This window comes from Artibeus jamaicensis, unplaced genomic scaffold (assembly GCF_021234435.1).
Source record: "Artibeus jamaicensis isolate MK-2021 breed Jamaican fruit bat unplaced genomic scaffold, CSHL_Jam_final contig_513, whole genome shotgun sequence".
NCBI lineage: Eukaryota > Metazoa > Chordata > Mammalia > Chiroptera > Phyllostomidae > Artibeus > Artibeus jamaicensis.
Genome location: NW_026521867.1, coordinates 93,074 through 119,823, shown reverse-complemented (window position 1 = coordinate 119,823; position 26,750 = coordinate 93,074). Strand labels below are relative to the sequence as shown.

The window sequence follows — 26,750 nt, the reverse complement described above, 5'->3', positions numbered from 1 at the left end:
CACCATCAGCGAAAAGATGGCACTGATAAGCATAATAATCAGACTTAGCTATAAGATCATAAGCACTTATAATCTCTCCTAGCCAAAGACAGTAACAGTGGTTCTAATTAGAAACTATGAACAAAATACAAAATAAACAGAATCACTTTAGTCTTATACTCTTTTTTTAAAGAACCTAACATGCAGGTCACCAAAATAACCCCTAACACATTATGACTAAAGACCAATATTTCATGATGATTTTTTGAAAAACTATTTCACTATAAAAAACCCAAAATTTTTCTGTCAAATAAATATATTATTTTACAACAAAAAAAAAAAGAAAGAAAAATGAGACCTGCAGAGAGAAAACAGCACAGATTTTTAACTCAAATAGCAGAGCCTGGGATTAATTTTTAAAGTTTATTTCTCAATTTCAAAACTCACTAGTGGAATAAAGAGCTTAATATAGGTATGCAAAAAGGAAGCCCCCATGAGGTTTTCACCAGGATGAAAGGGGATTAGCTTTGTAGTTCTTATAATCTTCTTCACAGAAGAATGCAATTTCAGTTTCATTGGCTGAAAAAAAGAAAAATTGAAAATTATTTTAATATGAAACTGGATTTAAAACAAGTATAAGAAACACACATTACTTTGATTCAGTGCTGTAGATACTTAAAGTGAGAAAGATGAGTTCTTTCTTTGGCTTCACATTTCACCAAATCAACAAGAAGTATAAATTGAAGTTATAAGAATCTAGAATTCAAATAATTTAATGTTAAAAGAAAAATACACACAAAAAAATTAAAAACAAGAATTAAGAATCTGGCTTTCAGGAAACCATAAATTTGCTCATTTATAGTCCTCTTAAGAGTCCTAGAAAATAACAAACCTTTGTGTATTTTTTTAAAATTTGCTACTCAATTACTGAAGGAGGAACTCTTTTTTCCTCTGAAATTAGCCTGTAGGTATAATAATTTAATACTCAGAGGATCAGTAGAATATTTTACAGATCACTTTACATTCTCCCTCATGACCCATCAAAATATGTGTCTGAAGAAGTTAATTTTTTGCCTGCTTATGATTAATTCATAAGGCTTCAACAATATGCAAAGTGAAAGACACAAATTGGCTTCTACCGTAATACCTTCAAATACCTCTAATTATTCACAGGGGATATAGCACAGCTAAAGGACCCACAAGGGTTCAGAGAAGTCACAATTCTTTCAACCTAGCAGGTCAAGGACTCTGTCTTCTAAAACAATAAGTCAGCAACATTATTAATTCAGACTGGAGACAAAGCTGATGGAAAAAGCCTTCCAATTATTAAACATGCAATTCTTTAAGGTGTTGTGCCAACAAGTTTCACATTCGTTTTTTAAATTAAATCAGAAGTTAATAAAGTCTGCTTAGCTTTTACAAAAAGAGCAAAAGCGCCTTCAGAATGTATAAAACAGACAAGATTATTTGTAATGAATACTGATCACTCAATTAACATATCCTCAAAAATCAGAGAAGTAAAACTCTTCAAGCCAAATAAATAGGATAATAAGAAGGGACGCCAAGGATTAACACCTGGTTTACAACTCTCATCTAATTATTAGACTTTGCCACAGGAGAAGAAAATAAAAAACTTAGCATGATATTTCATTTAAAATGTTTTCACTGGTTTTAAGAATATGAATGTATCTCAATTGTAAATTACCCATTCTCATTACAGAAATGTTGAAAGAAAATAAAGTCACCCAGAGACCAGTCCATTAAACACTACATGAAGATCAATCTTGATGAAAATCAGATTGCAAACTCTCATCACAGTGAGCCTTGGAGAGCAAGGGGGAGGATATAACAGAGAAAAACTGGAAATCAATGGGGAGGGGTACATTTAGTTAAACTGTACCCCCCAAAAAAGCATTTAAAAGAATGAGTAAGAGGCTCCACACTTGGAATTAGTGAAATGTTGAAAAGAGGCTTCAAAAAATCCAATATTCAAAGATAAGATATTGAGATCTATCCTTTATATAATAAAGCTCTCCTGAAGTTTACTTTTTGAAGGGAAGCAAACCCAAAAGTAGACTTATATAATTTGCAAGTAATTCTAACCATCCTTCTAATGGAGAATGAGCAAAAGCACCCTGTTCTTAACCATCGCAACACAAGGTTTTATCTATGACATGCTATTTATACACAGAACTTTACATAGTGCTTTGCTCACACAGCACTTCACTCAACATACGCTAACTGTAATCACAACATTCCCTTACTGTAGTTCACATTTGTCTGTACCCCTTTTGAGAAACTGATATATCATACAGCTGTTCAGTACAGTTCTAATAGGTTCAGAATAAGCTATATAAAGGAGGGACAGACAAAGCATTTTTGTTTTGACAGTAGGTTCTCGTAGGTCTAATTACCTTATAGATCAATTCATTATTCATATAAAGTATTTATGCCATCTCTCACAATACAGGCGCAAAATAAGATCATCTAAGATAAACATTTTACTTTCAGATGAATGCTTTTTTTTTTTTTTTCAGGAAAACTAGATTGATAAGTGAATTAAACTAAAATATTTCAGGTTGATAAAAATTTTATCCCTAGTAAATTCAAAAACAACACAAATTAAAAGTTACTATGAATTTTCAAAAGTAGAAAAAGGATTTTAAGCTTTAGAAATATCCTCAAACAGAAATAGAATATAATGTTTTTAAAAACCTGTAAAACTCTGTTGAAAATGAGAGAATAATTTCATGTACTTATATTGCAAATTTAGTTGTCCATTAAAGTAAAAATGAACTACAAAAGACTTTCAAAATTCTACATAATCACCCTTTCCACCATTTTCCCTTAAATTCTTGCTTCCCAAATTCTATTTAAAATGGCTGGGAAAGCACCTCAGGAAGTCTGCCTCACGCTGGCCCCCAGGGCACCTGACTCTAAATTAAAAGCGCTGCAGGCAGCAGTGCACTCGGCGCCTTAGCGTGTGAATCTGCAATGAACACACAATCTAAAAATCCAATAAACAGGCTGCCAGTCCATCCCTTTGTCTTACTATCAAATGAAATGAAGCAAGAGCCCTCCACATACACTTGTGGATCATTTTAATTCTGACTTTCAAGTTTAATGGCATGAACACAAGGCAGAACATTCAAACTTTGGCTATGAAATCAATTTTATGTTTCCAAACAGGTCAGACACACACACATACACATTTAACAAGAAATAATAATGGTTTTAAATAAAATATGAAAAACCAATTTTAAATGTAAAATCTCAAGGAAAATTAAATGCAATATACTTAAAACTCAAATAGCACCTCAATAGACTGGTCAAATGACCAGGGTTCACTGCCTAGTTTCCAAGACTGAGCCTCATACTATCAGCAGTGGAGTAGTGTGAGGCACAGGCACTGCTGTCTGAGAAAAGATAGACACATCTACACTGACTTTGTGGTACGGACCATTAATGATCAGGGCAGATTGTAATGTGAAAATAACTACAGATTACTGGCAAAAAAAAAATATGCAGGAAGAGGTGGGTGTGGTTTCTGCAACATCTAAGACCCAAAAGACAAAGTTCACCCTCTCTCCTGCTCCAGGAATATATCCCACCCTTCCAATTTTCATAAAAGCCTAATCTACACATATTTCAAAACTGCTGGCAGAGGAGTTACATTTGTAAATTGTCACCGAAGGCCAACAATCTAGCAACGAGGTTCCCAACTACCATGGTTTTTTGTTTCATATTTGCTCCAAGTGTCCATTTTAGATCAGCTGACAGAGATTTCAAACTCCGGTTTGCAGCAAACAAATAGTGAAACAAATCTGACCTTTGACAGACAGAACCTGTGCCTGTGGTTTCCACAATGGCGAGGGGAGGGTTAAAAACAGAGAATAATCTATCGGAGGCTCACAATGGCCTCTGCTCTGCAATCCCCAATTTTATTCCCTGAACCTACTGCCTCCTTTACTGAGTCCCAGGCTATGGCTGTTATGATGTGGATGTTAAGAACAGCCACCTTAACATGCTGGAAATACAAATCAAACATGATCCTGATAGAGATATGGGAGGCAAGGCACCCTACATTGTTTGCTATATGCAGGAGACAACCAAAGGTGCCAGGCACAAAGGGCTCTGGCTGTGGGCAGACGACAGCAGTGACACACAAAATGAAACCAAAGCACAAGAGAGTTTTGGAATTATTACAGGATCTGGCTTGACATGAACTCTTCCCCCAGATCAGCACTTACGGTATGGCCCATTATGTCTTGCTTTAAAATTTTCCAATAAAACACAACCTGCTTTAAAAGAGTTTCCCTGACACAATTTCTTTTCTAAACCAGAGAGGATTCAAAAGATATAATAGTTGTAGAATATAGCAAAACAAAAGGTAAAATATCACCAGAAAAACCTTACAGGCAAATTTATTACTTAGGGGAATTAATCCATAAAATTACAACTGTTAAAAAACAGGGTAAAATTCTGTAAATTCTAAGTAACAATTCTAGGTAAAGCCTTCTTCTTCCTTCCACAAAGCAAATCTTTTTACTTATGCATTTTAGCACTAAGTCCACAAACAAAAACTTCCTCCGTAGTCAGCCAGAATATACAATTGGGATCTGCAATGCAGATTAAAGGCCAGAGTAGGAACTGGAGAATTTCTCTGTGATAAAAGAAATCTTCAAACAAGTTTGTTCCCTTAACTTTCCCCTTCACAGTCTTTCTTTTTCCTTTCATGAATGCTGCAGAAAAGTCATAATGATAAATTTGTTACAGTGGCATTATTCCCATGGCAACTGGCACTGATAGCAGAGTGACAGTTCCACAGCAAGATCAAGTGGTAACAAGGGAGAGTGATGAATTGGAATTTTTCTCTCAAACCTCTTAAAAACCCAACCAGACATGGCACCAAGGGAGGGCAAATTCCCTGGGAAAAATCACACAATTCAAGGACCATCTTTACAACTCTACTCCCACTCAGAATTTCCTGTAGCTCCCCAGAGACCTCCTTCCTCTGTGAAAGTGTGGCTTGTTCTCCAGGGTACACCAACCCTGCTCTAGGCGACAGAGAGGACTGTGCAGAAGAGCGAACTGTCTGGGCACTGACTGAAGCTGCCCCCACCAGGGTTGCAGGCTTGCCAGGCAGGAGGGCAATGGAAGCTCTTGTACGGCCCTGAAACTAGTGGAGAACTCATGAAAGGTGTCTGATTCTGAACAAAGGCCTATCACCTGGAAACAAGAAAGACAAAAAAGATGGATTTGATTCTCACCTTTACAAGTGGTTAAGTACAGAAATTTGAAATCAATAACAAAGCAACAACTCAATATTTAAATTTATTCAAAACATTTTCCAATTGCCTTCTCCAAAAAGGTTTTTAAATAAAGTATGTTTGAGGGCCTTTACATGCATTCCTCCAGATGCTTTCATTCTTCTACTCATCCCTCAGACAGCCCTCTCAAGTCAGATTAATTATTTGTTTTGTTTCATAGAAATCTAAGTTTGGAGAGGTTGAATGGCTTACCGAGAGGTCACAAAGCAAGTAAAATGCAGAGCCTTCATTCAGATCAATTTTCTCCAATTTTAGGACTTTATTCTTTACAAGTAATATATTTAATGTATATGTAAACTATATAAAAATTTAATTTATAAGAATTAAGTAATATGGAGAAGAAAGAAAAAAATCAATGTTTAGCAATACCACCTCCCAGAGAAACCATTTCTATAATGTTGTCAAATGATCTTTTTTCCATATACACATACAGACCTGTCAATATATACATTTTTAAACAATAAAGGTATCACACAATGTATTGTATTTCCAGTCAATAACTAAAGTTGTACATCAGTGATTCACACACAGGGAAGGTGAGAGAAGACACTGTCACCTCTCTAAAGATACATCACCACCGCGCAGGAGTTAGAGAGCTTGAGGAAGCAGCTTCTGTTGGCTTGGTGACAGACATGACAGCACTTTAAGTCTGAGGCAGTCTTATTGGTCAAACTGACCAACAGAAAGTTACAGGTAATGCACACTCCCAACAACAGTTTGGAAGAGTATCCATTTCCCAACATTGCCACATTCTTCATGTCTGCAAGTCATAATTATTGCTGGTCCAAGGTCACTCAAACAGTAAGTGGCAGATCAGGTGGTGAACACAAGCACTCTGGCTCCAGGCTCTAATTCCTGGCCACTAGACTGGTATACTACAGCATACTACATACAACAGAATCATTATGGTACAAATACTTTGTCATAGTTTATTGCTTCTCCTTTGACTCTGTTCATATTGTTTTTAAATATGGTCAACTCTTTCATTTCTCCCCACTTCACGGAAGCCCTTCATGGGGCTCTGACTTCATGGTTATATTTAGAGAACTCTTCCGCTCCCCAAGATTATAAAACTATTGGGCTACATCTTTAACTTTATATTATAACACTTAATCCATCTAGAATTTATTATGGAATAAAGACTGAGATAAAAATTTTTAATTTTATTTTCCCAAATGCTTTGACAATGAGCCTGACATCATATTCTGGCTAATTTATTATTTCCCCACTTATGTGAGTTGCCAAAAATTGATCAACCTGTAAAATCTTACTTGTTTTAGTTTGTTTTTGAATTTTCCAGTCTTATCCACAGATCTGTCAATTCCTACATCAATACTAGTCTGCTACATTCTTTATAGCTTTATGCTCTTAGGGGCCATCTGCCTCTATAATACAGGTGCCACCTGCTATAATAACATAATAGCATTTGAAGAAATAAATGCTAAAGTAAAAAATTGTTTTTTTCAAATAATAGCAATCAATCTTATATATATATGGTCATTCTTGTATATTCAGAACATGGAAAGACATTAATCTAGGAAATACTGTAGACATCGAAAACAAGTCTAAGATTTCATAACATGCTATTTAAAAATCCTATTTAAATTGTAAGATGCATTGGGAACTCACTTTAGCCACATGTAACACTCAAAAGTGAATAAGTGACATTTATGACTAAAATAACTCAACACCTGTCAAAAAAAATGTAAGTCTTCCTCACTGGACCTCACTAAGAGTGCTCCTCAACCAGTGCATATAAATAATTATGAAGTGTGACTCATGATGCTTCTTTAGAGTCACTGAACACAAAGCTCTGTCAGAGGTACAATGCCTTCCTTCACCAGCTCACACCTCTTAAAATCTTCACTCCTGTGGCCAAATAATCTTTAAGTGTAGATATCAGTAGAATTAGAGTGACCTCTAATGGTCACAAAATATGTAACATAGTATTCTTTAAACTAGAACTACATGCCTTTGTCAGGGTGAAATGCTAAATCAGTCCATTTTTCAACTTTCCACACTAGTCTCCTATTTGAAATCCCATGGCTTGGTTGGCCCTGAGTGACTCTGACAAGTATCAGAAACCATGCTGCATATTCTACAAACAACATCTCACTTCATCATTCCACATCAGTTCTACTGGGTCTCTCAAACCATCAGTTCAAATGATGCTGATAAGAGTAAGCAGGTTATTGAGTAATAACCTCTCAATTACTTAAAATAACCCTCAGTAGAATTCTGAGCATACCTTCCAAAAAGAACTATCTGCATTCAGAACATTTAGAGAGCAGATAACCACTGCCCTCAGTCAAATGGTCTGAATGTATATCATCCCTGTCCTTCTCCTCTGAATAATTATCAGGGAGTGTGAAGGGCACCAAGGGTAGCATTTAATTTGTGGTGAGTTATCCAAATCTAATCAGACAGGCGATCCCACACAGCCCAGCACCTTGTGGGCATTGCACAGCACTTGTTCTTACCAATTCCAGCTGCTTTCAGAGTACTGTCTTCTTTCAATAAGAGTCTGTCGTCATCTTCCAAACTCATCACAATTTCATTTGTCTAGAAAGAAAGAAAATCTGCACTTTATCAGTACTTCTACGTGCTTCATATTTGGTAAGATTTCTCAGAGACACAGAAGTGTTACTTCAGGTCATAGCAATAATCAAGCCATATTCTACTCACATCATTGTAAGGAGAGAAGTGAACAGATAGTGAGTATTTACAAAGCACACACACTGTGAAAAGCACTAGGGGGACAGTGCTGTAGCACAGAGCTTTGGAGCTCAAGCTGGGTTAAAATTCAGGCTCCACCAATGTCCAGATGTATGCTCTCAACAAACTACATAGCCTCTCTTAGACCAGTTTCCTTATCTGTAAAAAAAATGGGGAAAAGAATACATCTTCTCTATTGCTTTGTGGTGAGGATGAAATGAGATGAAGTATCAGTCACATAGCAAGAACTCTGGGAATGTCTGGCGAAGATGGAGGTGGAGGTAGATATATTTTGCCTCCTCGCACAATCAAAAGAAGGAAAACAAAAAAATTTAAAAACAAAAAACAGCCACAACTGCCAGAAAACCCAACTGTATGAAAGTCTGACAACCAAAGAATTAAAGCAGAAACATTCATCCAGACTGGTAGGAGGGGCAGAGATGGGCAGCTGGGGCAGAGAGGCTGAGTGCTGAGGCAACAACTGGTGGACGTGGCAGTCCCACATTTGCATGCAGATAAACTAGTGTGGAACAACTGGAGAGCAAGACAGACTGCAAAACCCAGGGTTCCAGCATGGGGAAATAGAGCCTCAAAAACTCTGGCTGTAAAAATCTGCAGGGATTGCGGTGGCAGAATAAACTCCCAGCCTCACAGGACAGTTTGTTGGAGAGACCCACAGGATCCTAGAATATACACAAGCCCACATACCCAGGAATCAGTATCAGAGAAGCCCATTTGCTTGTGGGAAGCAAGGGAAGTAACTGAAAGCCAGCCAAGAGCTGAGCAAGTGGCACTGTTCCCTTTCAGAACCCTCCCCAATATACAGTACCACAATGGTGGAAGTGGGCTGCACGGCTCTGGTGACCACCTAAGGCTCCACCCCTTACAACACGACAGGTGCACCAAGACAAAGAAATATTGCCCAAATGAAAAAACAGGTCAAAGCTCCAAAAAAATACAACTAAGCAATGAAGAGATAGCCAACCTATCAGATGCACACTTCAAAACACTGGTAATCAGGATGCTCACAGAAATTATTGAGTACAAATACAAAATAGAGGAAAAAGTGAAAGCAATGAAAAGTGAAATAAAGGAAAATGTATAGGGAACCAACAGTGATGGGAAGGAAAACGGAACTCAAATCAACATTTGGAGAAGGTAGAAATAAACATTCAACCAGAACAGAATGAAGAAACAAGAATTCAAAAACAAACCCCCAAATGAGGAGAGGTTTAGGAACCTCCAGGTTCAACTTTAAACATTTCGATATCCAAATCATAGGGATGCCAGAAGAAGAAGAGGAAGAGCAAGAAACTGAAAACTTTTTTGAAAAAATAATGAAGGCGGAGAACTTCCCCAATCTGGCGAAGGAAATAGACTTCCAGGAAGTCCAGGAAGCTCAGAGAGTCCCAAAGAAGGTGGACCCAAAAAGGAACACACCAAGGTGCATCATAATTACATTAGCCAAGATAAAAGAGAAGGAGAGAATCTTAAAAACAGCAAGAGAAAAGGAGACAGTTACCTACAAAGGAGTTCCCATAACTCTCAGCTGATTTCTCAAAAGAGACCTTGCAGCCAAGAAGGGGCTGGAAAGAAGTATTCCAAGTCATGAAAGGCAAGGACCTACATCCAATATTGCTGTATCCAGCAAAGCTTTCTTTAGAATGGAAGGGCAGATCAAGTGCTTCTCAGATAAAGTCAAATTCAAGGAGTTCATCATCACCAAGCCCTTATTATACAAAATGTTAAAGGGACTTATCTAAGAAAAAGAAGAGGATCAAAACTATGAACAGTAAAATGACAACAAACACAAAACTATCAACAATTGAACCAAATAAATAAATAAAAACAAACTAAGCAAACAACTACAACAGGAACAGAATCACAGAAATGGAGATCACATAAAGGGTCATCAGTGGGGAGGTGGAGGAGAATGGGGGAAAAGGTGCAGGGAATAAGATGCATAAATGGTAGGTACAAAATAGGGGGAGGTTAAGAATAGTATAGGAAATGGAGAAGCCAAAGAACTTATATGTATGACCCATGGACATGAACTAAAAGGAGGGGGGAATGTTGGGGGGCTCAGTGCAGAGGGGAGGGGAATACAGGGGAGAAAAAATGGGACAACTATAATAGCATAATCAATAAACTATATTTTAAAAAGGAACTCTGTTAGCTCTTAAGTGTTTTCTTGTTGCCGCTACTTCCGCCGGCATCATCATCATCATCATCATCATCATCATCATCACCATCATCTCATTCTCACATTATTCCAGGACAAATCAGAAAGGCTGAGAAACAGGCCGAGAGTACATGGCTGGTCAGCCATGGAACCAAGGTCTGAGCTCTGACACGTTTGACTTCTGAGAGATACAAGTTTACCTTGATGGCCAAAGCTATCGAGATAATTAAACCTTAGCTAATTAAACACTTGATCCCCTCCAAGGAGGACATACTGAGGATCCAGAGACACATGAAAAGATGCTCAATATCGCTAGCTATCAGAGAGATGCAAATTAATACCACAATGAGATACCACTTTACACTGGTCAGAATGGCTATCATAAACAAAGCAAAAAACAGTAAATGTTGGAGAGGTTGTGGGGAAAAGGGGACCCTAGTTCGCTGTTGGTGGGATTTCAAACTGGTACAACCACTATGGAAAACAGTATGGAATTTTCTCAGAAAAATAAAAATGGATCTGCCTTTTGACCAAGCAATTCCACTGCTAGGATTATATTCTTGGAACCCTGAAACACCAATCCAAAAGAACCTATACACACCATAGCAGCACAATTTACAATAGCCAAGTGTTGGAAACAACCTAGGTGCCCATCGGTAAATGAATGGATTCAAAAACTATGGTACATTTACACAATGGAATTCTATGCAGCAGAAAGAAAGAAGGAGCTCCTACCCTTTGCAACAGCATGGATGGAAGTGGAAAGCATTATGCTGAGTGAAATAAGCCAGGCATTGAAAAACAAATACCATATGATCTTACCTTTAACAGGAACCTAAACAACAAAACAAACAAGCAAGCAAAATATAGCAAAAGACCCTGAAATACAGAACAGGCTCACAGGGACCAGAGGGGAGAGGGGAGGGAATTTCAGGGGAAAAGGGGAAGGATTCACAGGAACAAGTATAAAGAACACATGGACAAAAACTAACAGGGGTGGAAATGGGAGGGAGGTGGGGAGCACTGGGGAGGTGGGCTGGGATGGGAGTAAAAGACAGAAAACTGTACTTGAACAATAATTAAATTTTTAAAATAAATTAAAAAATAAAATGAAATAAACACTTGATCCCAAGTCATATTAACTGTCACATTTCTCTGTGTGACTTGGGGTGGTGGTGGATGAGTCTGGTCTCCAATAATATTTACAAATCCAATTTAAAGTCCTAAATATAGGAGAAAATTTTGAGTTGACATCTGCCCCTAAAAAGCATACAGAGGTGACCACTAGTTGTATAAACAGTATCACTTGTCAGCCAGAATGCAGCTGGGCAGCAACATATTCTATTTCTAGAAGGTGGCTGAGAGGCAGCATCGACAGAAGGCCTCTCAGCAGCCAAAGAAAAGCTAGAAGCCAGGCTCCACAGGCCACAACCTCCCTCACAAGAGAGCACAGAGGCTTGACCTCCAGAACACACAGATCAAAAAAAGAAAAAAAACTTTATTAAAAAGCCATTTTAGAATAGGTAACACATACTCATAATACATACAATTCTCTAAGCATATATGGACAGAGTGAAAATAAGTCTCCCCTATCCACCAGCTCCATGGCACTTCTCCACAGAACTGGTACTAATTCCTGTGTGCCGCACAGAGACTGTCTTGCATGTGTGTACATGTAGGCATAGATGTATGTGCATGTAAATGTCAAGTAAATACTAGCATATCACATGATGTGTTCTCACACTTTACTTTTTTCCCCTAAAATATAGCTTAAAACATTTCAAAATCCGTTTAAGAGCTACCTCATAATTTATCAAGACTGCAGCACATTCCATTGAAGAAACACACAGACACACACAAAGTCCCCATTGATGGCATTTAGGTTAGCAATCTCTTGTTACCACAAACAAACCTGCAATAAATATCCCTGTGCATGTATGTACACATTTTATCTGTAAGATAAATCCTGGAAGTAGAAATGTTCGGTCAGAGAGTACTGGAAACTTTTATTTTGAAAATTTTTATTTTGACAAACTTTAATTTGTTAAGTTACTCTCCAGACAATTGTACCAATTTACATGAACACTACCACATCCTTGCTGACACATTATATTATCAAAACCTTCTGATCTTTGCCAACTTAATAGATATAAATTAAATGTAGTTTTCATTTGTATTTATTTTATTATGGGTAAAGTCTGAATATTTTCTGCTTTTTAATTAACTTGTAGGATAATTTTTAAATAGGATTGTAGAAAATCATTATATACTAAATATACATATTATATTTAGTACCATTATATACTAAAAAAATTAGGCCTTTTCCATAAGTCAGAAAATTTTCCCTCAGTTTCCCTTTGTTCTTTGATTTTTCTGTAGCATTTCTAAATAGAAGCGCTGAATGGTTTTTGAGTAAATAATTAATAAAATAAAATTCTTCTTATGGTTTTTGGGTATTCTATCTTACTTAGAAAGACCTTCACTCAAAAATTACTTTTAAAATTCCATGTTTACTTCAAGTATTTTAATTAATTTAATTCTTTAAATTTTTAATTAGGAGAAATATCAAACATGCAATGTAGAGAACAGTACAATGAACCCTCCATGCACCCATCACCCAGCTGGGACAAATCACCCACTCCTGTTCCATCTGTTTCATCTCTGTCCACATGTACGGGCTTCATTTTCCATTTAAGCCATTAACCCAATGGGTATTTATTTCAGTATAAAGAAAAGGATTTGGATTAAACTTAACCATTTTCTAGATGTCTGCACAGTTGTCCCAATAACATTTACTAAATCCTCCATAGATTTGAAATGCCATATTTTCTCTAAACTAACTTCCCATATATATTTGGTCCATTGTTGGAATTTCAATTTTATGCTATGAAACTAACAGTTCATATAACAGCACCACACTGTTTTAATTATTATAGTTTTACAGTATGTCAAATTTATGCTATAGCCACTCATTTCTCTTATTTTCCTAACTATTCTTCATTATTTATATTTTACATATTAGTTTTATAATCAGCTTAGTATATATTCATACATTTATGTATATATGAATATTCATATATATGAAACTGCTGTTAGGGTTTTGTTGGGGTGGCATTAAATTTGTAAATGAATAAAGACCTAACAGCTTCATACTGCATATTCACCCCCAAAATATCCTAAGCATTTCTATTTAAGTCTTATTTTGGACCCCTCTTCAAATGTTATACTTTTTAAAAAAATTAAATTGAGGTAAAATATCACATAAATAAAATGTACATATCTTCAGGTGTTCAGTTCAATCAGCCTGGACAACTAAATACCATTACTGACATCTCAAGGTTTTCTTCTTAAAGATCTAGTGCATTTCATATAAAGTTTATTTCAGAGTTCTTCCCTTCATAAACTTTTTTAAAAAATATACTTTATTTATTATACCATAACAGTTGTTCTATTCCCCCTTCATTCCCCTCCACCCTTCACACCGCCTCCTCCACCATTCCCCCCCTTTAGTTTATGACCACATGTCTCAAGTTCTTTAGATTCTATATTTCCCATACCATTCTTGCCCTCCCCTATCTATTTTCTACCTACCATCTATGCTACTTATTTTCTGTACCTTCTTCCCCCTTCTCCTTCTCCCATTCCCCTGTTGCTAACACTCCATGTGATCTTCATTTCTATGGTTCTGCTCCTCATCTAGGTGTCCTCTTAGTTTGCTTTTGTTTTAGGTGTGGTTATTAATAACTGTGAGTTTGCTGTCCTTTCACTGTTCATCTTTTTTATCTTCTTTTTCTTAGGTAAGTTCCTTTAACATTTCATATAATAATGGCTTGGTGATGATGAACTCCTTGAATTTGATCTTATCTGAGAAGGACTTTATCTGCCCTTCCATTCTAAATGAAAGCTTTGCTGGATAAATCAATCTTGAATGTAGGTCCTTGGATTTCATGACTTGGAATACTTCTTTCCAGCCCCTTCTTGCCTGTAAGGTCTCTTTTGAGAAATCAGCTGACAGTCTGATGGGAACTCCTTTGTAGGTGACTATCCCCTTATCTCTTGCTGCTTCTAGGATTCTCTTCTTCATTTTAATCTTGGGTAATGTAATTATGATGTGCCTTGGTGTGTTCCTTCTTGGGTCCAACTTCTTTGGGACTCTCTGAGCTTCCTGGATTTCCTGGAAGTCTATTTCCTTTGCCAGATTGGGGAAGTTCTTAATTATTTGTTCAAATGAATTTTCCACTGGTGGCTGCTCTTCTTCCCCTTCTGGTATCCCTATAATTCGGATGTTGGAGCGTTTAAAGATGTCCTCGAGGTTCCTAAGCCTCTCCTCATTTTTTTTTGAATTCTTGTTTCTTCATGCTTTTCTGTTTTGTCATTTTTTTCTTCCTTCTGGTCCACTCCCTTGATTTGAGTCCCAGTTTCCTTTCCATCACTATTGGTTTCCTGTGCGTTTCTCTTCATTTCAATTAGTTTAGCCTTCATATGTTCCTCTAATTTTTGACTAAAATCAACCAGTTCTATGAGCATCCTAATCACCAGTGTTTTGAGCTGTGCATCTGAAAGTTTGGCTATTTCTTCATCACTTAGAGTTATTGGCTCTGGGGTTTTGAGCTGTTCTTGAGCCATAATGTTTTGCTGTGTTTGCACCTGTTAGGTAAGAGCGGTGGAGCCTCAGGTGTTCACCAGGGCGGGGCCACCCAGGTTGCTGGGTTGTGATGCTATATGTGGGGGCGGGGTCATAGAGGGAGCAATAGAGGTCCCCTCTGCTGCTTCCCACCACTGGGGCCTCCGCGCAGTCTGTCTCAGTCTCACTGGTCGCTCTTTCACTGGTTATCTGCACGTGCCCTCAGTGGGTCTGCCACCTTGTGCCCTCAGTGGGTCCACCCGCTGCTACCCCAGGTGTGCTACTCCACACCTGGGATCCGCCCACTGCCTGCCTGCCTGCCTGGGTCACGCGCTGGTTGGTCTGGTGGATCTTTCCAGCCCGACCCCACTCTGCTTCTGGCTCTGCCCCTTACCGGTTTGGCTGAAGGGTTCGTTGTTGTCAGACTTCCGTATAGTTCAATTTTCTGTGGTTTGGCTGCATTTTTGTTGCTAAAACTTTGTTGTTTTTAAACTTGGTTGTGAGAGAAGGCACAGTGTTTCCACCTACACCTCCATCTTGGCGGAAGTCCTAAAAAAGTTTATTAATTCTGATTCCAGAAACAGTCTAAGTAACTTAATTTGTTTTGAGAACCCCTCTTTAAATAAATACATAGTTCAACTGGAAAAATAAGCCCTAGTTATACAACTCTAACCTGCCAGGATAAAACACATTTAAATATATGAAACAATTCTAATATATTTCCAACCACAAGAAGAAAATTTCCTGGTTTTTAAGCAAATGTCATAATATTGATTATTTGAATATATTGAACTAGGTCTTCATTAGGATAAAGGAACAATATATTTATTTATTATCATTTTTAAAAAATATAAGCAAATGAACAAGCTTAATGAAGTAAAAATGAAGAATGGCATGACTCCACAACCATTGCTTCCTTTCTTTTTCTTTTCTATTTCTTTCTCTCTCTTCCTTTTGTTTTGTGATACTTAGCTCATTGTTGTTAGCTTATGTTGGTAAGTTTGTTATGGAACAGTTAACATCTTTTATTTTTAAAAATTCTAGATTACTTTCAGGACACATTTTAAATGAGATCATGGTCATGAGGTACTCTGCTTGAACCTAGATATCCTGGAGGGCCTTTTCAAAGAGCATATTGTTTAGTTTTAACTACACACACACACACACACACACACACACACACACACACACACCCTTCTACAATAAAACCATGCTTCCTATTCTCCACAGTTTAAAGATGACGCTGTAAATATTTCTGGCCTGGAGAAGAGAAAATGGCTGGAGTCTGTGGCCAGGTACAATAGAGAGAAGTTCTAGCATCCATACAAAGTACAGATTCCAAACCATAGCCCCAGGCATATGTGAGCATTAAATTTTAAAAATCTGACAATGGATTCTGTTAAAATATGCAATTCTTGGTATATATATAAACATAAAGTTATTAGAAAGGACCACCCCTGCCAATACCTTGATTTTAGCTCATTGAAACTGATTTCAGACTTCTGGCCTCCAGAATAATAAGAGGATAAATGTGTTGTTTCAAATTACAGGAGGAAAAATTACACGGAAAAGTCTTTTTTAAGTTACAAGTTCACAGTCAACATACATACCCTCATGCTATTTTCTTTATAATCTCTGGTATATATTTATTTGAAAGGTGATTGAATTTATGGAGGACCAGAGAAGGGAATAACCTAAGTGAATTCATTAATAAATACTTCATTCAAAAGTTGTTATGGAAACATTCCTATGAATGAGACACTGTACTAAGTGTTGGTGCTATGAAGAATAATAAGACCTGCTTTTGTCCTTGAGCAGTTTGTATAAGAGTAAGATTACTACTATAATTAGGAGTGAATGTAAGGGTCATTGACATTCAAGAAAAAGGATCACTCTAGTCTACCTGTGTAAGAAGCAAACCTTTGATTGTGACTTCATAAAAAAATTACTCTGAAAAAGTAATGAAACAGAAATGTAAACATATAATATACACATAAACAGTTCTCTTTGGGGCAGGTAAGACAACGTTCATTAGGATTACAGGCCATACCTTCTGTGGTGCTAGAAGGTTTGCTCCCCAGAGCCACAGTCCTGGGCCTTCTCTTACACAACATGAGAGTCAAGTCAGAAAAAGCAGATTATTTTTATTTGCTTTTGGCTCCTTTCTTTCCATATAGTATTAAGAAAATGAAAGAAACTGGTTTGTCAGGTAAGTGGCTTCTTTTATGTGTCACCAGAATTTACAAAGTTTTAAGTTTATTTTATGTTACATATTTGCTTGATATATTACATGTATCCTTTTAAAAAAATTAACACTTTTTAAAGGATCTACTAAACAGGGTTATGATTTAGAATTTTCTTTAATGCTGCAGAAAGGGTATTTACGAAATAAAAAACTTACTGATGATAAAAATATTTTAGAAGTAAATGTTTTCATTTATTCACTAAGTCAACCAACATTATATGCTATGTGCCAGACACTCACTGTATATATGAAACATACCTTTGATTTATGTGCTTGATGAATAATCTTTAATTTATCTGAAAGAAAAAAACAATTTTTCTTTTTACAAAGATTATTCTAAAACTTCATTTCAGATTTTTAAAGTGATATGAGAGAATGATGACTATGAAATTGAGAAATTAAATCCTTAACTTATGACCAGGTTCTTTTAAAAATCAAGTATATAGTAAAAGAAAAATTAATTTGCATACTATTAAAATTAAAAATCACCATATAAAGATATTTTAAAGCCGTGTTCTTTGACACACACAACTGTGTGTGTGCTATAACTTGAAGTCAACTAAGCACATTTCCCTTAGAAGAAAAGTGAACCACATTACTCTATCCTGATTTTTGAAGTCACTAAATGCTAATAATAGCAAACCATATAAAAATATTGTATTACATTACAATAGACATTAACAAAAACAGTTCCAAAATATCTACTAATCTCTCAGAACAGGTATAGTGAAGGAAGGCAGGGGGAGGTATGTGGGTCAAATGATTACTCTGATAAGTCGTTACCATTCCAAGAACTGAAACACTATCAAAGATCACTGGTAATCTGAAAAAGCCACTAATGCGCAAAGAATACCAATATCAGCCTCCTGGTTTTCTACTATTTCACAGGCTTACACCATTTAACCTGCTATATTCAATCCCTCCTTCACGCCTTAGTCTTTTTATCTTTTTTAAAAATTGAATTTATTGGGGTGACACCGGTACACTAAATCTTACAGGTTTCCAGTGTACATCTAAACCAAACATCATCTGCAAACTGCCTCATGTGTCCACCACCCTAAACGATGTCTCTTTCCATCTCCATTTTCCCCCCACCCCCCTTTGCCTACCTCCACCTACCCCACCAGCCCTTTCCTTCTGTATATCACCACATTGTTGTGTGTGTCTATTTTATATCTCTGTGTGTAAATGTACCACTGCTTTTTTTTTTTATCCACTCCTGTACTGATGGGCACTTGGGCTCTTTCCAGATCTTGGCTATTTTAAATAACACCACTATGAACATAGGACTGCACACATTCTTTTGAATTAGTGTTTTAAGTCTCTTCAGGTATATCCCCAGAAGTGCGATTGCTGGGTCAAAAGGCAGTTCTATTTTTAATTTTTTTGAGGAAACTCCATACTGTTTTCCACAGTGGCTGCACCAGTCTGCGTTCTCACCAATAATAGTTCAAAGGGAACCAACAGACTAGGATTCCCTTTTCTCTACATTTTGCCTGAACTTTGTTTGTTAATGATGGCCATTCTGACAGGTATGATGTGATATCTCATTGTGGTTTTAATTTGTATTTCTCTGATGATTAGTGACATTGAGCATCTTTTCTTATGTCTATTGGCCATGTGTATGTCCTCTTTGGAGAAGTGTCTATTCAGATCCTTTGCCCATTGTTTAATTGGCTTTTTACCTTCTTGGTGTTGAGTAGTGTAAGTTCTTTATATATTTTGGAAATTAACCCCTTATCAGATATATAATTGGCAAATATGTTCTCCCATACAGTAGGATCTCTTTCCATTTCATTGATGGTGTCTTTTGCTGGGCAAAACCTTTTTAGCTTGATGTAGTCCTATTTGTTTACTTTTTTCCTTTGCTTCTCTTGCCAGAGGAGATATATCTGCAAAAATATTGCTACAAGAAATGTCTGAAATTTTACAGTCTATGTTTTCATCTAGGATTTTATGGTTTTGCAACTTACACTTAAGTATTCCATCCATTTTGAGTTTATTCTTGTGTATGGTATAAATTGGTGTTCTAGTTTTTTGTTTTTGCATGTATCAGTCCAATTTTCCCAACATCATTTATTGAAAAGGCTGTCTTTATCCCACTGTATGTTCTTGTCTCCTTTGTCCAATACTAATTGACTATAAAGACATGGGTTTATTTCTGTGCTCTCTAATCTGGTCCACTGATCTTTATGCCTGCTCTAATGCCAATACAAGGCTGTTTTGATTACTATGGCTTTATAGTATAGTTTGATATCAGGTAGTGTGATACCCCCAACTTTGTTCTTCTTTCTCAAGATTTCTGAGATTATTCAGGATCTTTTGTGGCTCCATATAAATTTTTGGAATATTTGTCCTAGATCTGTGGGATATGCCATTGGTATTTTAATAGGAATTCTGTTGAATCTATAGACTGTTTAGGATAGTATGGGTATTTTAATGATGTTAATTTTTCCTCTCCAAAAACACAGTATATGCTTCCACTTATTTGTATCTTCTTCAGTATTTTTTTCTTCAGTGTCTTATAATTTTCTTAGTATAGATCTCTTAACTCCTTGGTTAAACGTATTCCTGGGTACCTTGTTTTTTTGTTGCAGTAATAAATGGGATTGTTTTCTTAACTCACTTTCTGATAATTCATTATTGCTCTATAGAAATGGCACTGATTTCTGAATGTTAATTTTGTATCCTGAAATATTAGGGTTTTCTGTTTACGATATCATGTTGTCTGCAAATAATGACAATTTTGCTTCCTCCTTTCCAATTTGGATGCCTCTTATTTCATCTTGTTTCATTATCGTGCCTAGAACTTCCAGTACTATGTTAAATAAGAGTGGTAAAAGCAGACATCCCTGTCTCGTTCCTATTCTCAAGGAAAATGTTTTTAGTTATTGCCCATTGAGTATGATGTTGGCTGTGGATTAGTCATATATGGCCTTTATTATACTGAGGTATAATGCCAATGTTGATGGGGGTTTTTATCATAAATGAGTGCTGGATTTTATCAAGGGCTTTTTGTGAACTGATTGATGTGATCATGTGATTTTTACCCTTCATTGTGTTTATATGATGCATCACATTTAATGATTTGCTAATATTGCACTAACTTTTCATCCCAGGAATAAATCCCAGTTGATCATGGTGTATGTACTGCTGGATCCAGTTGCTAATATTTTGTTGAAGATTTTAGCATTTGAAAAAATCTTAGCATTCTAAAAATTTTATCATCTATGTTTACCAGGGATATTGGCCTATAATTTTCTTTCTTTGTAGTGCCAAAACCTGATTATGGAATTAGAATAATGCTGGCCTTATGAAATGAGCTTAGAGTCTTCTCTTGAATTTCTTGAAATAGTTTGAGAAGGATAGGCATTAGTTTTTCCTTGAATGTTTAATAAAATTAACCTGTGAAGCCATTCAGTCAAGGACTTCTGTTTGCTAGGAGTTTTTGGATTACTGCTTCAATTTCATTAGTTGTAATTGTTCTATTCAGGTTTTCTGATTCTTCCTGATTCAGTTTTGGAAGATTATGTGTTTCTAGGAATCTATCCATTTCATCCAAATTGTCTAATTTGTTGGCATATAATTGTTCATAGTATTTTCTTACAATCCTTCATTTAGTATTTCTGTAATGTCAGTTTTTAGTTCTCTTTCTTTTGTAAAAAATTATTTTATTAATTTTGCTACTCTAATTTTCCTTCTCCACCCAGCACCCCTTACTCCCTCAAGCAGTCCCTACACCATTATTCATGTCCATAGGTCATGCGTGTAAGTTCTTTGACTACTCCATTTCCTATACTGTACTTGACATCCCCATGGGTATTCTGTAACTACCACGTTATACTTCTTAATCCCCTTACCTCTTCACCCATTCTCCACACTTCCCTTCCATCTGGCAACCATCAACACTATCAGGATCCATGATTCTGTCTCTGTTCTTCTTGTGTGTTTAGTTTGTTTGTTAGATTCAACTGTTGATCAATGTTTTTACTGTTCATAGTTTTGATCCTCTTCTTTTTCTTAAATAAGTTCATATAATGTTTCATATAATATAATATGCCATTTCATATAATAATAGTTTGGTGATGATGAACTCCTTCAGCTTTTTCTTGTCTGGAGAAGTCTTTATTTGCTCTTACACTCTAAATGGTAGCTTTGCTAGGTAGTGCAATCTTGGCTGTAGGTCCCTGCTTTTCATCACTTTGAATATTTCTTGCCAGACCCTTCTAGCCTGAAAAGTTTTTTTTTTTTTTAAATCAGCTGGCAGTCTTATGGGAACTCCCATGTAGGTAACTAACTTCTTTTCTCTTTCTGCTTTTAATATTCTCTATCTTTAATCTTTAGCATTTTAATTATGATGTGTCTTGGAGTGGGCCTCTTAGCATCCATTTTGTTTGGGATTCTCTGTGCTTCCTGGACTTGCATGCCTATTTCCTTCACCAAATTAGGGAATTTTTCTTCCATTATTTTTTCAAATAGATTTCCAATTTCTTGCTCTTTCTCTTCTGCTTCTGGTACTCCAATGATGTGGATATGGATTACTAGAAGTTTTTCCACAAGCTGCTTATACTGTCCTTTTTGGGAGGGTTCTTGTTTCTTCTTGTTGTTCTGATTGGTTGTCTTTTGTGTCCTTATGTTCCAAATCATTGATTTGCTTCTCAGCTTCATCCACTCTACTGTTGTTTACCTGTAAATTGTTCTTTATTTCAAACAGTGTATCCTTTGTTTCTGACTGGATCTTTTTCATACTGTTGTGGTCCTGAGTTCCTTGAGCATCCTTATAAAGTGTTTTGAACTCTGCATCTTATAGATTGCTTATCTCCATTTTGTTTAGTTCCTTATCTGGAGTTTTGATATGCTCTTTCACTTGGGCCATATTTCTTTGTCTCCTCATTCTGGCAGCCTCCCTGTGTTTGTTTCTATGTGTTAGGTAGAGTTGCTATGACTCCCTGTCTGGGTAGTATGGCTTAATATAGTAGGTGTCCTATAATGTCCAGTGGCACAGCCTCTTCCCTATCACCCAAGCTGGGTATTCAAGGTGTGCCCTTTTTGTGGGCTGAGTTTACCCTCCTCTTGTAGTTGAGGCTTGATTGCTGTTGGCAGGTCAATGGAGGGGTTCACCCAGGCCAGTCAGTTGCAAGGACTGACTGTGACTACTGACCACCAACCCGTACCCTCTGTGGAGGATCAGCTGTGCAGGGGCAGAGTGGTGGTACTCTGACTTGGTCTGTAGTTGCCTCACGGCATAGGCCACAGTCAGTATCCACCAGTGTTTGGGGCAGAGCCACCCTGCCTGAGCTCTAAAGCAATGTGAGATGGCTGTTAACTTGTGCTGGGCTTGGAGATTCCCAGGTGAAGCCAAACTGTGAATCCAGGCCAGGTGCTGTATTGCTGGACCTGGGTCAACTTAGCAAGAACTATAGGGGCTGGGGGGCTCATTGAGGCTGGCTGTTGCTTGTTTGAGAAGATTTAGGAAGTTGTGAGGCATGAACCAAGACCAGCCATTCATATGGAAAAGCAGCTTAGTTGGGACTGTAAGTTGGGTGGTACAGAGCGTCTGGGGAATCTCAGGGTGGGGCAAACAGTGTTGGCCACATTTATGGAGTCTTGGGTATTGCATGCACCTCCTAGCTCTGTGGCTGTGTGGGGGAAGGGTTCAGAAAAGGGCAGGGGCCTCTGCCTTTCTGTCTGGCAGAAAGCTGTCCCCAAGCTCTTGCATTATGCTAGACACTTCAGTTCCTCCCTGTATGTCACTGGTGCCTTTCATCTGCTACTTCAGTGCTGACACTCAGAAGAAGTGAGTCTGAGTAAGTCTGTCTGTTGGTTCTTTAAGAGGAATAGCTTGGGACTCCAGAAGTTTCTTCCACTGATTCAATCCCTACTGGTTTTGGAGCCAAAAGTTATGGGGACTTATATTCCTATCACTGGAACCATGAGCTTGGGAGCCTGATGTGGAGTTGGGACTCCTCACTCCTGAGATATCCCTCCCAACCCTTTATTTATCACATGTGGATGTGGCACCAGCTTATTCCACATTTGTGCCCCTCCTACCAGCCTGGATAAATGTGGTTTCTTTAATTCTGTAGTTGTCAGACTTCCATTCAACTTGGTTTCTGACAGTTCTGAGTAATGGTTGTTGTATATTTACTTATAATTTTCATGTGGTTGTGTAAGAAGGTGAGCTATGTTTACCAATGCCACCATCTTGACCAGAAGTTCAGTTCTCTTCTCTCAGTTCTGATTGCATTTATTTGGGTCCTCCCTTTTTTTCTTGATGAGTCTGCTTAAAGGTTCATCAGTCTTGTTTATCTTTTCAAAGAACCAGCTCTTGGTTTCATTGATCTTTTGTATTGTCTTTTTAGTATCTGTGTCATTTATTTCAACTCTATTCTTTATTATTTTTCCTTCTACTTACTCTGGGCTTTTTTTGTTATTTTTCTAGTTCTTTTAGGTGTAGGACTGGATTGTTTACTTGAGATCTTTCTAGCTTCTTGAGTATGCCTATAATGCCATAAACATCCCTCTCAGGACTGCTTCTACTGTATCCCATAGATTTTGAGTTGTTGTGTGTTCATTTTAATTTGTTTCCAGGTAACTTTTTACTTCTCATTGTTAACAAATTTATTATTTAATAACATGTTATTTAGCCTCCATGTGATGAATGTTTTTCAGAGTTTTTATTGTGGTTGATTTCTAGTTTTATACCATTTGATCAGGGGAGATGTCTGATATTTTCAATTTTCTTGCATTTATTAAGACTTATTTTGTGTCCTAACATATGGTCTATCTTTGAGAATGTTCCATATGCACTTGAGAAGAATGTATATTTTGTTGCTTTAGGATGAAATATGTTGTAAATATCAATTAAATCCATCTAATCCAGAGCCTTGTTGATCTTTTGTCTGGAAAACCTATACATTGATATCAGTAGGTGTTAAATATCCTACTATGACTGTAATTCTGTCGGTCTCTCCCTTTATGCCCACCAAGACTTTATGTATTTAGGTGCTCCTCATTCAGTGCATATATGTTTACAAGAATTATATCCTTTTACTGGATTGATCCCTTTAGTATGTAATGACCTGCTTGGCCTTCTGTTATGGTCTTTGTTTTTAAGTGTATTTTTGTCTGACTAAGTATTGCTACTCTAGCTTTCTTTATCTTTTCATTTTCATGGAATATTTTTTCTATCCCTTCACTTTCAGTCTATGTATAGCTTTTCTTCTGAGGTGGTCTCTTATAGACAGTATATATATATATGTATGAGTCATGTGTTCTTATCCTTTGATAAGAACTATCAGCTATCCTATGTCTTTTGATTAGAGAATTTAGTCCATTTACAATTAAATTTATCATTGATAGGTACTTATTTGTTCCTATTTTTGTTCTTTCTTCTTCAAGTAGGCCTTTTAACATTTGTTGCATTAACAGTTTGGTGGTAATAAACTCCTTTAATGTTTTTTGTCTGAGGAGTTCTTTATTTTTCCTTCAAATTTAAATGTTAGCCTTGCTGCATAAAGTAGTCTTGGTTCTAGGTCCTTGCTTTTCATTACTTTGGATATTCCACGCCCACCCCTTCTGGCTTGAAGTGTTTCTGTTGAGAAATCAACTGACAGCCTTATGGGAGCTCCATTATATGTAGATCTGTAAAAGGTCTGTGGCTCCCTGAGGTCTACCTCCCCGTCACAGGATCAGGAGGACGGGGCTACTGAGTCCTCTACTTGGGCTGTGTGGTCAGGCACTCAATGAAGGGAAAGTGGCCCCCACTCCAGAGCCAAACCAGTCAGTCTCTGCCAGAGTCCAACTCTAGCTCCCCCAGGAGTAGTGTGCTACAGGTTCAGGTTGGGTGCAGACAGCTGTCCCCTCTGCAGGAGCAAGCTGAACAAGGCAGAGCCACTGGGGCTCAGGAGGATAGATCAAGAATCTCCCACTGTGAGTGGTGCCAGCTGAGCCTGCAGGAGGGGGCCAAGCACTTCACCCTGGACCCAGACAGCAGCCTCTGAGAAAGGCACATTCCAAATGTTCCAGCTCAGAGCAACACAGCCTTCCCCCTGAAGAACTCAGCTCAGCTGGGCAAGGCCACCAGGACTTGAGAGGGCATATCCAAACAATCTCCCACTGGAGATGGTGCAATCAAGCCTGGAGGAGGGAGCAGGTACTTCTTTCCCTTCCTGAGATAGCACGAGCTCAGCTTGCAGGGGAAATAAGAGTATTCCTCCTTCCTGATGTAGCCAGAAAACAAAACCCAGCATCTGCCTCTCTGATTCCCAGACAAAATCCTCTCTAGCAGATGCTCTAAAAGTATCAGCTTTGTGCAACACTCTGATCCCCCTGCACGACTGAACTCAGCAGGGCAGGGCCCTGGAGTGGCAACAAGAATTCCGACACAGAAATGAAATGAGAAAGGATCTATTTAAAAAACAAACCTTGATTCAATTATGTTCTAATAATACAGAAAAATAGGAGTACATAACCAGTTAAGAACTAGCACTCTGAAGTATCCATTATTTTAAGTCGTCAAATTTCAATAATCTATTGCAATTCTTAATAAAAAGTCAGCCTAATCCTATGTATTGTTAAGAAATAAAGAAAAATCTAATCTAAGTAAAATATGTACATTAGTAATGTAAATATGCCACAGCTGCTAAAAATTAGCTTACAATGTACACAAGAAACAAATGTGACTTTTGGATTACCTTTTATTCTGAGTTACCTATTAGACTCTTTTTCTTAATATAGATAGATAGCAGTTTACTACTGGAGACAAGTTAGAGAACCCAATAATAGTTTGTTGTTGTTGTTGTTATTGTTGTTGTTCTTTAATAAAAGGACCTAGCTTAAAGCCTGTTACAATCAACCTACAAAACTGGAGTTTGACCGTACTAAATATTCATCATGTTCTATATATTTTGTTAATGAGCCTTTAAATTAGAAATATTTACAACAGGCAAGTGTTGCAAGGAACCCAGGTGCCCATTGGTAAATGAGTAGATCAAAAAAAACTGTGATATGTTTACACAATGGAATACTACGCAGAAAGAAAGAAGGAGCCACTACCCTTCGTGACAACATGGATGGAACTGGAGAACATTATGCTAAGTGAAGTAAGCCAGGCAGTGAAAGACAAATATTATATGATCTGACCTATAAGTGGAACCTAATCAACAAAACAAACAAACAAGCAGAATAGAACCAGAGACACTGGAATAACAAACAAACTGACAGTAGCCAGAGGGGAGGGGGGAGGGAGATAATGTGGAAAAAGGGGGAAGGGTCATCAAGGAACATGTATAAGGACCCACAGACAAACCAAAGGGGAGTAGGATTGAGGGTGGGGCAAAGGAAAGTGGTGGTGGGAAAAGGAAGACAACTGCATTCTAACAACAATAAAAAAAGATATAAAATAATAAATTATTGTTTTATTCTAACAACAATAAAAAAAGAAACATTTTTTGCTCTACTAAGTTCTGCAACCACAATAAGACCATTTTCAGCAGAAAATAAATGCTTTTTAACAGAAATTTTTACCAGATTTTTCTCTCCAACAGAAACTGGTAAGACTTGGGATGAGGGTAAAAAAGGAGAAATGACAAGCTAGAAAAACATGTTGCATTAGAGTCCCTTTCTTTGTTAAAAACTCTTTTACTTGTTTTTACTTCTTCAAAATCTTCATTA

At 37.2% G+C, this 26,750-nt stretch overlaps 1 protein-coding gene across 3 annotated transcripts in view; it reads right to left on the bottom strand.

The window, feature by feature from the left end:
• Positions 1-388: 388 nt before the first annotated feature.
• CUNH2orf76 (chromosome unknown C2orf76 homolog) overlaps positions 389-26,750 on the bottom strand; it is a 99,148-nt gene continuing 72,786 nt past the window's right edge. For all 3 annotated transcript variants that reach the window (XM_053668852.1, XM_053668853.1, XM_053668854.1), the window contains 3 exons: positions 17,334-17,371; positions 7,790-7,871; positions 389-558 (listed from right to left, as the gene is read on the bottom strand). In XM_053668852.1, coding sequence (XP_053524827.1) covers positions 482-558; positions 7,790-7,871; positions 17,334-17,371 — 197 coding nt within the window. In that variant the 3' untranslated portion in view covers positions 389-481. The remainder of the gene's footprint in view (positions 559-7,789; positions 7,872-17,333; positions 17,372-26,750) is intronic.